General features: G+C 28.7%; 5 protein-coding genes across 6 annotated transcripts; 2 read left to right on the top strand and 3 right to left on the bottom strand.

The window, feature by feature from the left end:
• The first annotated feature begins 1125 nt into the window (after positions 1–1125).
• Positions 1126–2210, top strand: LOC142597440 (uncharacterized). Its single transcript, XM_075729961.1, has 3 exons — positions 1126–1459; positions 1532–2095; positions 2176–2210. The coding sequence occupies exons 1-3, from the start codon at positions 1126–1128 to the stop codon at positions 2208–2210; spliced, it is 933 nt and encodes a 310-aa protein (XP_075586076.1).
• An 846-nt stretch (positions 2211–3056) lies between these two features.
• On the bottom strand, positions 3057–5015 carry LOC124500430 (glutamate receptor ionotropic, kainate glr-3). The gene is made up of 2 exons (XM_047064503.2): positions 4303–5015; positions 3057–4205 (listed from the first exon to the last, which is right to left on the bottom strand). The coding sequence occupies exons 1-2, from the start codon at positions 4471–4473 to the stop codon at positions 3120–3122; spliced, it is 1257 nt and encodes a 418-aa protein (XP_046920459.1). The 5' UTR covers positions 4474–5015; the 3' UTR covers positions 3057–3119.
• A 3114-nt stretch (positions 5016–8129) lies between these two features.
• LOC124500505 (uncharacterized) lies at positions 8130–8564 on the top strand. Its single transcript, XM_047064588.2, has one exon. It carries the CDS (start codon positions 8130–8132, stop codon positions 8562–8564), a length of 435 nt encoding a protein of 144 aa, XP_046920544.1.
• Positions 8565–9387: 823 nt separating this feature from the next.
• Nbr (exonuclease mut-7 homolog) lies at positions 9388–12173 on the bottom strand. 2 transcript variants are annotated; one of them, XM_075730018.1, is made up of 5 exons: positions 11211–12173; positions 10852–11151; positions 10385–10783; positions 9888–10323; positions 9388–9818 (listed from the first exon to the last, which is right to left on the bottom strand). In XM_075730018.1, the coding sequence occupies exons 1-5, from the start codon at positions 11901–11903 to the stop codon at positions 9637–9639; spliced, it is 2010 nt and encodes a 669-aa protein (XP_075586133.1). In that variant the 5' UTR covers positions 11904–12173; the 3' UTR covers positions 9388–9636. The 2 variants fall into 2 exon arrangements, with proteins under 2 accessions (XP_075586133.1, XP_046909145.1); XM_047053189.2 differs by having other exon boundaries at positions 9388–10323.
• Positions 11904–13389, bottom strand: LOC124490656 (tRNA wybutosine-synthesizing protein 2 homolog). The gene is made up of 3 exons (XM_047053194.2): positions 12966–13389; positions 12259–12905; positions 11904–11985 (listed from the first exon to the last, which is right to left on the bottom strand). The coding sequence occupies exons 1-2, from the start codon at positions 13303–13305 to the stop codon at positions 12292–12294; spliced, it is 954 nt and encodes a 317-aa protein (XP_046909150.1). The 5' UTR covers positions 13306–13389; the 3' UTR covers positions 11904–11985; positions 12259–12291.
• Positions 13390–13514: the final 125 nt, after the last annotated feature.

Here is a 13514-nt window from a genome sequence, read left to right as displayed (position 1 = left end):
TGTTTTATTTTCTCTAGAAAAAAAAATTCTCATTTTCTTCAATTTTTAATAATATCAACAGAATTTAGAAAAAAAACCTTAATCAAACATTGTAGATAAATAAACAAAGAAGAAGAAAAAAAATTAAATTCTACAGAAAATATGATCATTATCAGATTATTCGAATTTTTTTTTCGTAAATGATGATGAAAAAGAAGAATTTAAAAATCTTGATATTAAATATTTCATCGATAATGAAGATGAAAAACAACGAAAAGTTACTCATTGTTCTCATATTTTTTATGACAAGGGGAAAAATGTATGCTAAGTTACACGCTAATCGAATAAATTTCAAGAAATTCCACAAAAAAACTACCACAAAACATAAACATAAAATCCACATTCGAATAACGAATCCTTATATCCCTTGGTAACAGTCATTCAAAATTAATGAATAATTATACAAACACACATACACACACACAATATATGCATTCCAAGATAATTGTATCAATGATTGATTAATATTTGAAATGTTTTTCTATTTTTTTTTTTTGCTTTCCCTTCCATTTGTTTGGTATGTATCACTTTATTAGTTGTTTTTCTCCCCATTCATTCACATTTTTTTCTCATTTTTTTCACATAGAATCATCATCATCATTATCATCATTGTTGTTGTTTCATATCATACCTTTTAGAATTTTATTCGGTCGTCTTACTATCCAGTAGTGGTGTACGGGCGATAATGTATGTACATATATCATATTCGTCATGGCCGGAAATTGTCGATCTTTAAATGTGCAATTGAAAGTAAGCAAAAGCAAAAAAAAAAATATGAAAAACAAACGTACATTAATCAAGAATCAAGACAAAACAAGTGTCACATGATTCATAAACGTCAATAAATTAAATTAAAAGAACCACATATTTGTCTCTCATGCACACATACACAATTCTGTAAAATCTAAAAGAAAATGGAATGAAAAGAAAATGAATCATTCCTGATCATTGTAAAGTTAAGTGGATGCCACTAATTGAAATTCTGTTATTCCAACGAAAAATATTTTTGTTGAAAATATGTTACATTTTCGTGATTCATCAATGATATTGTTATCACCATCAACAATAAAAACAACGACAACAACAATGCAAAATGATCGGCAATCATTGAATTTACCATCAAATCCATATAATCTATTATTGGATCGTATGATTGATCATAATCTATTACCATATAATAATCGTGAACAATTATTTCAAACATATCAATATGATCGTAAAAAATTTATGAAAATGTTAGCCTTATTATTGTTACCGACAATATTTAATCTATTACGTTTTGGTTTAAATTCAATGGAACGTAATTATCATATCGATTTGGTTGCCCGATTTCGTTATCGGCCATTCATTTGGTATGAAGCAAAATCACAGACCCTACATCTAACGTTTGCCATTGTATTCATTTGTTTAACATCAATGTGTAAGTGTTTGAAAACATATAACCCGTTTTTGTATATGATTCGATTATTTGATTCTGTTTTTTCTATGATAGATGGTATATCATTTAAAATATTTATCGATCCATCGAATGCTAAACACGTGTTCAAAGGATTTGAGCATTTGAATCGTTGTTACGAAAATATGGTCAAACGAATGAAAGGGATGAGATTACCGCATTTATCAAATATGATACCCGTATCTCTCATGCAAATTTTTTTGGCATTATCCCATGAAACTAATCATTGGTTTGGCTTTAACACAATGAGTCCAACACCAGATTGTAGTCCCAAAGCATTCTGTTTCACCGCTCATCTTTATAATCATATATTAATCCTATATAAATTATTCATCAAATCTTTTACTATTGTATCATTATTTTTTACTTGTTTGGATACGTTTATTGGTTATTATAAATCAAAACGTCCACATTTACCATGGTTATTTCATCCACAAATGATTATTATGGATTCTGTGTTTATATTTCAAATTCATCAAATCATGGTGATTTCATCATATTGGTTACATTTTATTATCATGTCTGTATATTCATATCGATGGCGATTCAATCTGATACGGCTAAATTTTATACGTACGAAACAAATGATGTATGAACCAGGTACTTTTTTCCAGCATATATTTTCCATATATATTTTTTTCAATCACATTCTCTTTTTTTGTTGATTAATTGGAATGGAGATTTTTACGTAAAACACCAATTGCAATGCATATGAAAATTGAATTAATGCGATCAATTTTTCGTATCAACGAAGAGATTATACGTCTTTCAGGAACGATGAAACCATTTCTAGTTATATTCTATACGTTTTATCTATTCTCACAGGATATGTTATTGTTTTTGTTTATCAATGCAAAAAGTAATTCATTTCTAGGTTTGGTAGTGGGTTCAGTAATTGGTTTTACTACTAGCTATGCTTTGGGACTGTTTGGTGCATTAGCCAGATTAAATTATTATTCACGAAGTATGATACCAATCATACGTCATTGCCTTTATGATGGCTATTAATTATTCATTAATAATAATTATCATAATAATCCATTATTGGCCATATCGTTTGCAAATCAAAATAATCATCATCATCATAATAATATGATTAATCGTAATATCAATGATGATTTTCAAACAAATATTTCATTACAACAATCATCGACATTGATAATGGAAAATCGTCACCGTAAAAATAATAATCGTATACATACATTATTATGGCGTTTTAAAATGGCTCATCTTGAACAGGAAATTCTTGAGAATCGTATCGGTTTCAATTGTAATGGTGAATTTGCATTGACACATTATTCCATTATTAATCTAATTTTATCATTCATTATGAATCTATTGCTTTTGTTTAATTTATTTAAATATTATTTCAATTTTCATTGAAATACACGTGATTTATTATCATCATCATCATCATCATCATCATCATCATCATCATTATTATTATTATTATTATTATTATTATTTTAATAATTAAATTATAATGAAAAATAATAACGAATACATAATAATAATGTCATTATTATTAAATATTAATATTAATATATTATATATGTAGAAATATAAACTAAAATTTAAGGCAAAAAATTCAAAATATTTTACAAAATCATTTTTCGTGTGTCAATTAATAAAAATTAACGATAAGAATTCTAGTCATAATTATTGATAAAAAAATTTTCGAAATATTTGTCGTAAATATAAAGTTTGTGTGTGCAAAATTTCGGGAATGTATATTCTTTATTGGACGACGTGTTCGTGTTCGATCGGGTCGTGGTTTTATCAATTCAACATCATCTTCATCCACACGATCATGTGGTTGTATACGGTGGCCACCACCACCATATTGATGATGTCTTAATCGACCGGAAGAATTATCATCATTATTATTATTTGGTTTCATCTGATTTGTATGATCAGTAAATCGTATTTCTGGCTTTGATTTATCCATATTTGGATTATAATCAATATCATTTGGACAATTACGTCCTGGATATAGCCAATATCGTTCTTTAAGTTCACGTAATTTTCCATCATTACGTAATTGGCGAATAGCACGATTGAAACGATTTTTTAACGGTGAATTTTTTGCCACAACAATAGCATATTCAAATTGAAAATTACGTCGACGATCATCGATAGCAACGAGATCACAATCACGTTGTACAATATATTCAACAAATGGTGATTCCGATATGAATGCATAACGTTCGTGTTTAACACGTTGTAATCCTTCACGTTCACCATCGACAAAAACCGATGGATGTGTATCCATATAGCTATACATTTTGGCAACAGTTGGACTATCATGAAATAATGGTAGATTAGCCCCATGTTTTTTAACACCATAACGAATTGTCGTTTGTTCAGAAAGATCTTTAAACGTACGTATATGATTGCCATAACGTTCAAGAATATCACGACGAATCAATGCCGCTAGACCATATTCCATGAATGGTAATGTAAAATCAACAAATCGGGCACGATTTGTTAATACGGTTATATCACCGATAGCAAAATCGGCTTCGCTTCGCATCACTTCACCAATCATTCCATTAACCGTACCATTTGGTGCGATCCAGCCACCATATTGACCGTCCGAAACAGTTGATAATGTATATGCGATACCCATTAATGGTGCCAATTCATTGAGTAGATCAATACAAAAGCCTTCAAATTGACCATTTGATCGTTGACTAACATAAGGCCAATTCTATTTTCCATGAAAAATAAAAAAAAAATTATAAATTTTTTTTTCAAAACTAGACACTAGATGGTGATGGTTGCAATTAAAAATGACAAAAACGCACCAATATTGTTGTACCATGAACTGTTTCAGCTTTGATCAATATCGATGAAAATGTTGATAAAATCAATGATATAGTTGCGACCAGAATGAAGATTTTTTTCATAATTAACTTATTCGTCATAAGTGAAGAAGATATTAATACTACTGATGATATTAATGGTTCCTGATCCATTTTTAGATGATTTTTTTTATTGTTTAGTAATCATGCATACAATCACAACACCGAACATTTTTAACAAGAAAAAAAACAAAACAAAAAATTCTGGTATTTTTTAGAATGACGACAACAACGATGATGGACAATCCGGAAATTTTTATGGACAACAATAACAATGGTTAAAGTTTTCTGAAAAGGTTCACACACATATACACATCACTGAACAAACAGAAAAAACATCATCATCATCAACCTTTATTGATCAACGACAATTTGTTTGTTTGATTGGTTGGTTGGTCGGTCAGTCGTTGGAATGAATTTTTTTTTTTTTTTTGACGACAAAAAAGAAATTAACGATTCAACAGAGAGGTAAAAATAACATTGACATTGATGATGATGATGATGATAAACGAAAGAAGCGATTGAAGAAAAGGAATATTTGTTTCCTGTGTCGAATGGTAGAAGGAAAAAAAATGGAAACAACTTTTTACAGGTATCATCATCATCACCTGAAGAAAAAATATATTTATGGTCGCCTACTATTCTGCGCCTTTAATAATAATAATCCTCGAAATTGATGAATTCAAGAACAATTTTTTTTTTGCTTTGCTTTGCTTCGTTTTAAAAAATAATAGAGAAATATTTATAACCATCATCATCATCATCATCATCATCATCACCGATATATACACACACGCGTCATCCATGGTTATAGCCATGTTTTTTGTGTGTGTGTCGGCGTGTGTGTACGATTATAACCAACGATACAACCTCAACAACAATGACGACGACGACGATTCGTTTTCAAACAAACAAATTCAGCCAATTGCACCAGCAGCAGCAACAACGTTTAAATTTTGAAACTTTTTTCTGTTGTCCATCAACAGACATCCAACCATCATCATCGAAAAAAAAGAAAGACAAAAAACAACACCAGATGTTTTAAGGATGCGCGTGGGTACAATAACGTTTACTTTCTTTATAATTCATTCATTCATTCATTTTTTTTGGAGGTAACAATCGATTTTTTTTAACATTTCTGGAATATAAAAACGGGTTATCATTCATTCATTCATTTCGGATGATTGCATTGATTTTTGTTTCTTATTTTTTCTTCTTTCGTCAAAAAAATGACCAAAAATATAAATCCACAAAAAAATCCAATAACAGCAAAAACAGAAAAAAATGAAGAAAAATTTTCAACGCCATTAACGAAACACACACACACACCTACGCAAATGGAAAAATTATTTTTTTTTACTTGGAAAATCATCCATAAATTATAATCATTTATTATTTTTCAGGCTAATATATATACAACAGACAATATACCAGAAAAAGGGGATAAGCGAGAATAAATCAACCGAGAGATGTTCATTTTTGAATCATGCACATTTTGCATTGGTCACCGACCTTTCCTCCCCAAACCACACACAATAATCTGATATAATGCTGAACTTTTTTTTAAAATTGAGAATTACTTCTTTATTCATTTATTCATTCTTTTGTGTGTGTGTGTGTGTGTGACGTGTTCGATAAGGAATTCCATTTAACTATTTGGTTAGCGAACACAACAACAAAAATGAGAGAAAAATATTGTTGAATATGCGGTTTATATCGATTTTGGTTAACCACAAAAATATCGACCCAATGAATGGGCAATTAGCATTGAATTTTTTTTTTTGAAAAACCAAAAAAGAAAATCATTTAATTTGAGTCTGTATTTTTTATTTAATAACTCATAACTCAAAAAAAAATATGAATTGATCCAATTATATGAGAATTGTTTTTTTTTATCAATGAAATTGATTTTTTAATTTTAAATTCAACTTTTTTTTATCATTCATTCAATTGAATTGATCCAATTGACAATGACGGAATTGAATGAAATGAAACAACAACAACAACAAAAATTATGGATATAATATAGACAACAGGCAAACTTGAGATCGATTGGCCAGAAAATGCACCGAAAAATATAGCCATTATGTGTGTGTGTGTGTGTGTGTGTAAATGTATGGCCGGAAATTTCATAGAATTTTTTTTCTCTTCACTGTCAAGGTTTATTTTTTTCGGTCAATAAAATTTTCCATTTAATAATTTCGTTTGAATCTTTCTAATTCAAGTCAAAAATAAATGAATCGAAATTTTTTTCTTTGTTTTTTTTTTGTTTTTCATCTAACCAGATAATGAAATTGGAAACAGAATTGTAAAATCAATTCAATTCTTAGGAATGAAATGAAAAATTCTTACAAAATAAAAAATGACTGGTTGTTGACAAGTGATTGTCATAATCAATTTTTTTTGTCTTTTTTTTATTACTGGTTGGACTATTATGAAAAATGCCAATGTGAATTATTATTTTTTTTTTTTATTAACACTTTTTCTTCAAACCACGATCAAATAACGACACACACACACACATACATACATACATTATATGACAAAAATAATAAATGGCTATCACTGTTGAACATAATGGGAATGAAAACCTATTTCATCGTTCGAATGTTGTCGATCAAACGACGACCACCACCACCACCACCATCAATGATTGTAATAGTAGCAATAAATTCATTGATGATCAAAAAGTGATAATGAATATTAGAAAATTATCATCAATATATGAATATATACGATATCGTATTCATCGTCGTTATCGTCGTAATCCATTTCGTTCACTAATAAAATTTATGATCCTAATGAATCTAATACCAATGAATGGATTTGAAGAGATTTGTAATAGAAAACCAATTGATCATCGACGTAGTATACGTGTTATTATTCTATACACTGTACCTGGTCTATTGAATCTAATACGATTATTCGCAAGTTTACAATCATATGATTTAAATGAAAATGATCATCGACTTGGTTGGCATAACATTTTGTTCGTACCGTTATTTATTTATGGACAAAATCGTTATCAATTTAGTTTAGCATTAGCGACATCATTTTTCTGTGAATTTTTGCTCAGTAAGTATATGTATTATTACTGTTTGATTGATTTTGAATTAATTTTTTTTTTTAATAATTCATATTTAGCCTATATATCATGGTCAATTGTATTGAATCCGATTCGACGATATAATTTATTCATACAGCTAAAACAATGGGATAAAATATTTCGACAAACATTTGGTGATAGCAGTTTTAATGAATCGAGAACAAAACAGATAAAATGGAATAAATTTAATCGATCAGGATCCATACAATGTTCATTCATTGATGATCGTGAACAATTACGTTCACTTTGTTGTTTGTTAGATTTTTTCATACGTGCAATACCGATACTTGGTATAATATTAGCAATATTCTTTCTCATCATTATTATATTTGATTTTTCACTTGGTTACTTTCATTATGAATTGCCGATGATATTCTGGTTTACGTTTATATTTTTCAATGCAATTTTATTATATCAAACATTTCGTGTCGTTTCATTCAGTATATCATGGCTAAACATTCTACTTGTATCGGCATTATTATTTCGTTTTCAATATGAACATGTAAGATCAAGAATGTTATTGCTTAAATTATCGACACCACATGAACATCGTATAAAATTATTATTTAAATTGAATGAAATTAATGGAAAAATTATGCGTTTTGCAAGAGAAATCTCTATATTTATTCTAATATTCTATCAGATCTATATATTTGTCAATGATATGGAATTAGTATTATTATTGGATTTACGTAGTGAAGAATTTATACGTTATGCATTGATATTGGTATTTGCAGCAACATTTGGATTCGCAATAGTCGGTTTCTCATTATTATCACGATTGAATGTCTATTCAAGATGTATGATACCATGTCTTGAACAAATGATATATGATCATAATAGTAGTAGTCATATTAATCGTAATAAAATCGTACACATACGCATAGATCCACGATATCCATATCATTGTCATCTACCAATACGTTTAATTCTATTTCGTTTGAAATTACTTGAAACACATGTACAGCTAAAAACAGATATGATCGGTATTCGTTGTGGTGATATATTCACCATAACAAGGGATGATAATTTTCGTAGCCTTTTATTTTTCTTCGTCAATGTTATACTAATTTCAAATCTATTTCAAACATATTTTTAATTATTGATTTATCGATAATTGTTTTTTTTAATAAACACATCTCCTGTTTTATTAATTAATCAATAAAAAATTTCCTGATTAATTCAATAAATAATTGATTGCTTTTGTGAGCTTTTATTTTATCAAATAAAATCAACAAGGTGTGAATATTAACACTTTTTTCTCTTGAATTGCCTGCTGTTTTTATGATAAACTGGATGATAAACTGATTGATTGATCGATCGATATAACAATGTTATGAGTGATTGACAAAAAGACAATGACAATCAAATTTAAACAAATAGAGAAACCAAAAAAAAAAAATGAAAAACAAACATTTCTAGCCAATTGAATTGAATTTAAAGTATTAAATTTCTTCAAAAACATCAAACAATCGAATGAAAACTTCAAACACCAAACTAGCCGAATCACGACGAATCGATTCACATATCGCGAGTTCAATGTCGAGGCCAAATCATCATCTTGACAGCAGCCACACGCATATATATTCAGCTAATATTAACCAACTAACATCACACATTCTGTTTTTTTTTTCTTAATTTTTTTCAAATTAAATAATCATTTTTAAAACAATTGTTGTTCGAACAACACAAATGCTTGAAATAATAATGATGATGATAATCGACGACAGGTGCAACAGAAATGGACAAGCAAAAAAAAACACCATCGACTATGATTTGATGATTATGATGATGGCATGCAACAATAACAACAACAACAAAAAAGAAAGAAAAATTTAGGTAATCATCATCGAGTTTTTTTCAGTTTGTTTTGTTTCAAGGTATTTTTATCATCTTTTTAAACAGCAGAAACAACAAAAAAATTGATGATTTAGAATTTATTTATTTTTTTGCATCGCAATAAGGAAAACAAAAAATTTTTGACAATTTAAAATCATAGAGATTTCAAATTATAGAAAAAGAAAATCACAAGTCATCATATAAGAAGAGAAGCAAAGATGAAAAAAATGAAATTTAAAATTTAAATTTAAATAATTTTTTTCAAATTATAATTTCAATCGATCGATCAAATTCATGCAAAATTGAAAAGCATATCATCATCATTATCATAATTAATTGTCAACCCTTGCAACGGTCATAACATGTTGAAGAAAATCCGACACATCTTGAAAATGAAATTGTTGTCCAATGAAACGTAGTTTATCATAGATATCGATTAAACAATAAGCATCTAATGCAGCATATAATAATTGTGAATGACGTAATGGTCGTCGATTCCAATCGGATTGTCGTTCTAATTTATTCAATGAACGTCCAAACATTAAATAGGTTAACATTGAAAGACCTTGAAATTGACCGTTACCATTACTACCACCTTCACCATTATTTGATTGTGAGGATTTCAATACCGTTACAGAACGTTTAATCTGTGCAGTTAATTTTGGATAATGAAGACAAGATTGTTCAGCTAGAAATTGTACTAGACTACGTGCTGGCCTTACTAGGTCGCATTTACCATTCAATAGTATATTAGACGTCTGTCCAGTACTATAACTTAGAATGTCTAAATCTTGTGTAATACCATAGCCAATTTTTATATATTCAGGATTGGGAAGATATTTGTCACAAAATTCCTGGCACCAAAGCCGTCGAAATTCTTCGGATTTAACGCTATTAAAATCAACCAAATCAATAATGAAACAGATATTGCGTAAAGCAATCTGTATGATTGAAATTTTCTGCCGACGATAGGAAAATATTGGTAACCATTCAGCATCGATAGCCATCACATTATCACGCTAAATTAATCAAAATTTTAAATTTTTAAAAAAATATTCTGAATACCAAGTAAAAACATACCGGAAGGTGAACATGAATCATATTATATAAACTTTGTTCGTCACTAATGAAATGTATTTGAAAATTTTCGTCTGGTTTACCTATATAATATTGATATCTTCTTGACCAATCATTATGAGTATGATTGTTGTCATTATAATTTGCATTATGATGATTAAAATTATTATTAATGTTGTTGTTGGTAAATTGAATTGAATCTAATAAGAAATTTCGATTGCAAACAAATGGTTGACAGGTTGGCCGTGATAGATCATTATTACGTATATAATCATAATATTTTTTCACTTCAATTGGACCCAATTTTCTTAGACATGATATAAATTTTGTTTCAATTTCCAATGAATTATCAATAAGTTTTTTACTTAGCTCATAAAATGCATCGAGGCTAATATTTTTCATCTAGGAAATAAAATAAAATAAAAATTATGAATAATAAACACTTAAACATTTGTTATTTGTACACAAACCCGAAATCTTAATTTGATCAGATAAGCAAGATTTTCCCAATTCGATGTTTCAATATGACGTGGAGTACAATTTGGATTGAAAAGATTTATATCATCAAAATTATAATGTACACGATTAATGAAACGCTTGATCATTTTCTGTGTACGTTTAGGATATTCTTCAAGGCCATAATGTTGATAATAATTATAAAGTTTTCGATCATCCAAAAGGCATTCATCTAATAAACGAAGAAAATTTTCGAAAATTTCTTTGTCATAACGATTCTGTTGTTTTTGCATCATTCGAAATGAACCATCACACTATATGAAAAAAAAACCCTGGTAAGAAAATTCACAATTAATGCAAAAAAATAACTCACCTTAATAAAAACGATTATCATAGCATCATAATAGATTGATTTATCATCACAAATATCTAATTCAAATATCATATCATAGATATGTTCTATTGTATCCGGTTGTGGTGTACGTGCCATTAATACGCAAAGATAATGGCCAACTTGTTTCGAACGATTCATCATTAACCATTTTAATGTTGGAAATAATGATGTCAAATAGGTGAATGATGTAATACAACGATGAAAACGAAAATAAAGATCAAAAAATTCATAATGTAATTGAATAAAATGTTCACGATATGTTAATGTGAAAATCTTTTCATCATCATCTTTTTGTTTATCATCCGATAAATGGCTTGGTAATTTCAATCGATTCATTATTATATCATTTATGTTGGCAAGATAAAGTTCAAGCCAATGTTTATGATTAGTACATGCCCATTCAATTATATATAATAATGAATGAAAAAATTGATTTAGATTTGTTTGTGAATATTTTTCCAAATATTCAACAATTGCCATTTCAGAATTTTGATTATTTTCAATAAATTGTTGAAATTCATTACGATCATTCATATAAGATTCAGATAATTTATATTGTTCCGGATCGATAATTGGCAATATGATGGGCGTAACCGTAGTACCAACATTTTCTTTTGGTGAATCATCATCATCATCATTATTATTATTTTTAATCATTTCATTTGATTCCATATTTTTAGTCAAGTTTTTCTTTTTATGTGAAAATCACAATCACAATATTTTTTTAATCTGGCGTCAAATAAGAGAGAGAATGCTGAAAAGAAAGAAAATATTTAAATTTTACATTTCAAACATTACGCAGAGAAAAAAACAATATATAAAAGTTTTATGATATGATGATTGAAACAAAAATCAATCCAAATCATCGAAAAAAAATCATGTAATGTTTGTGGATGGAAAAAAAAACAGTTGACACTCTCTCAACGCAAACGCACACACAACAGGCGGATTTTTTTTAATCCGCTTTATATTTGTGTGTGTAAAACCAAAAAAGTGATCATTTCATACAATGCAAACGAATACTAACCATGTATGAACTTAATTTGATTAATTATACCAATCAGAATTTTTTCCATTTTCGTATACAAACATCGACAACCATATGATCAATATGTGGTGCATACCGTTTAATACGTATGATTTGACCATAGGACACATCATATAATGGAAAATCGTTATTTTTTGCAGACAATTTCGTTAGTATAGTTGAAATTTGTTCACAAATATTTGTTGCCCATTTTTTTCGATGTTCATCCACAATAGCTCGTTTGTTTTGGCCAATTGATTGTTTGATTAGTTCATAATAACTTAGATTTTCATGTACATGCATAATCAGATCTTTATCACTGTTTAGATCTAATGCTTGACAACCAATTTCCAATGAATCTAAACTAGTGGGTATTAATCCCATGTGAATACGATGAGCAATGCCACGAGGACAAACTTGACGATTATCACCTTCAAAAATAGTCATACGATCTTGCACATGATTCAGTTGAATATTTCGCCGTAATGCTTCGATAGCGGCTGGATTCCATTCACAACAATAAACATGTCGTGCATGGCAATGTACGGCAAATATTAGGGCAAAATAACCGATACCAGCGAAAAGATCGACAACAATTTCATCATGGCAATCAAATTTTGCTAGACGTATTTTTTCACTAATGTTTCCTGCAAGGAAAAAAAGAATAAAAAATAATCAATCAACAATGAATGATATTCGATAGTTACCTTTACAAAACATAGTCCTGGTTATATCAAACGTATATTTGATTCCATTATCGATTTGTAATGCCCATGGATCTATTGAATTGTCTGAACAAGAATCATAATCTTGACTGTAGAAAAGGTGAACATTTGGTGTACGGAAATCATCGTCAATAATTTTCGATATGAGTGCAGCACGTTTAAATCGTAATCTTTGTCGCAATTGTTCGAATTTTTCATTGGAATTTTTTCGAATGGTCTGGAACAATTCATCATCTCTTGAGTTGAGATTGAACTCAGACAAAAAAGATTGCTCATTAAACAAGATTAGATCACCATAACGAACAAAGCGAATATCGTTCATGTTTTTCACGAAAAAATGATGCGTACAATATTTCAAATCAATCACAAATGATGATCATCAACAATCTCGCATGGTGTACTGTCATCTATGAACAATGAATGGAATTTTTTTTTTATTTTTTGAAATTATCAAATGCCGCACAACATTCGATTATCATAATCATTAGATAATGATAATCTAAATTTCTTATCACTGGTAGATTAACAATT

Source organism: Dermatophagoides farinae, chromosome 4, assembly GCF_024713945.1.
Source record: "Dermatophagoides farinae isolate YC_2012a chromosome 4, ASM2471394v1, whole genome shotgun sequence".
Lineage (NCBI taxonomy): Eukaryota > Metazoa > Arthropoda > Arachnida > Sarcoptiformes > Pyroglyphidae > Dermatophagoides > Dermatophagoides farinae.
Note: the sequence above shows the minus strand (reverse complement) of the source record. Positions and strands in the feature narration are given on the sequence as shown.

Bases quoted from the DNA above. Each gene is read 5' to 3' on its own strand.
- LOC142597440 (XM_075729961.1), top strand. From the start codon at position 1,126: ATGCAAAATGATCGGCAATCATTGAATTTACCATCAAATCCATATAAT. The intron at 1,460-1,531 runs GTAAGTGTTTGA...TTTCTATGATAG, and splicing joins CATTTGTTTAACATCAATGT to ATGGTATATCATTTAAAATA. The intron at 2,096-2,175 runs GTACTTTTTTCC...ATTGGAATGGAG, and splicing joins ACAAATGATGTATGAACCAG to ATTTTTACGTAAAACACCAA.
- Nbr (XM_047053189.2), bottom strand. From the start codon at position 11,903: ATGGAATCAAATGAAATGATTAAAAATAATAATAATGATGATGATGAT. The intron at 11,152-11,210 runs GTGAGTTATTTT...TTTTTCATATAG, and splicing joins TGATAATCGTTTTTATTAAG to TGTGATGGTTCATTTCGAAT. The intron at 10,784-10,851 runs GTTTGTGTACAA...TTTATTTCCTAG, and splicing joins TGATCAAATTAAGATTTCGG to ATGAAAAATATTAGCCTCGA.
- LOC124500505 (XM_047064588.2), top strand. From the start codon at position 8,130: ATGGAATTAGTATTATTATTGGATTTACGTAGTGAAGAATTTATACGT.
- LOC124500430 (XM_047064503.2), bottom strand. From the start codon at position 4,473: ATGGATCAGGAACCATTAATATCATCAGTAGTATTAATATCTTCTTCA. The intron at 4,206-4,302 runs GTGCGTTTTTGT...CATGGAAAATAG, and splicing joins TTCATGGTACAACAATATTG to AATTGGCCTTATGTTAGTCA.
- LOC124490656 (XM_047053194.2), bottom strand. From the start codon at position 13,305: ATGAACGATATTCGCTTTGTTCGTTATGGTGATCTAATCTTGTTTAAT. The intron at 12,906-12,965 runs GTAACTATCGAA...TTTTCCTTGCAG, and splicing joins CAGGACTATGTTTTGTAAAG to GAAACATTAGTGAAAAAATA.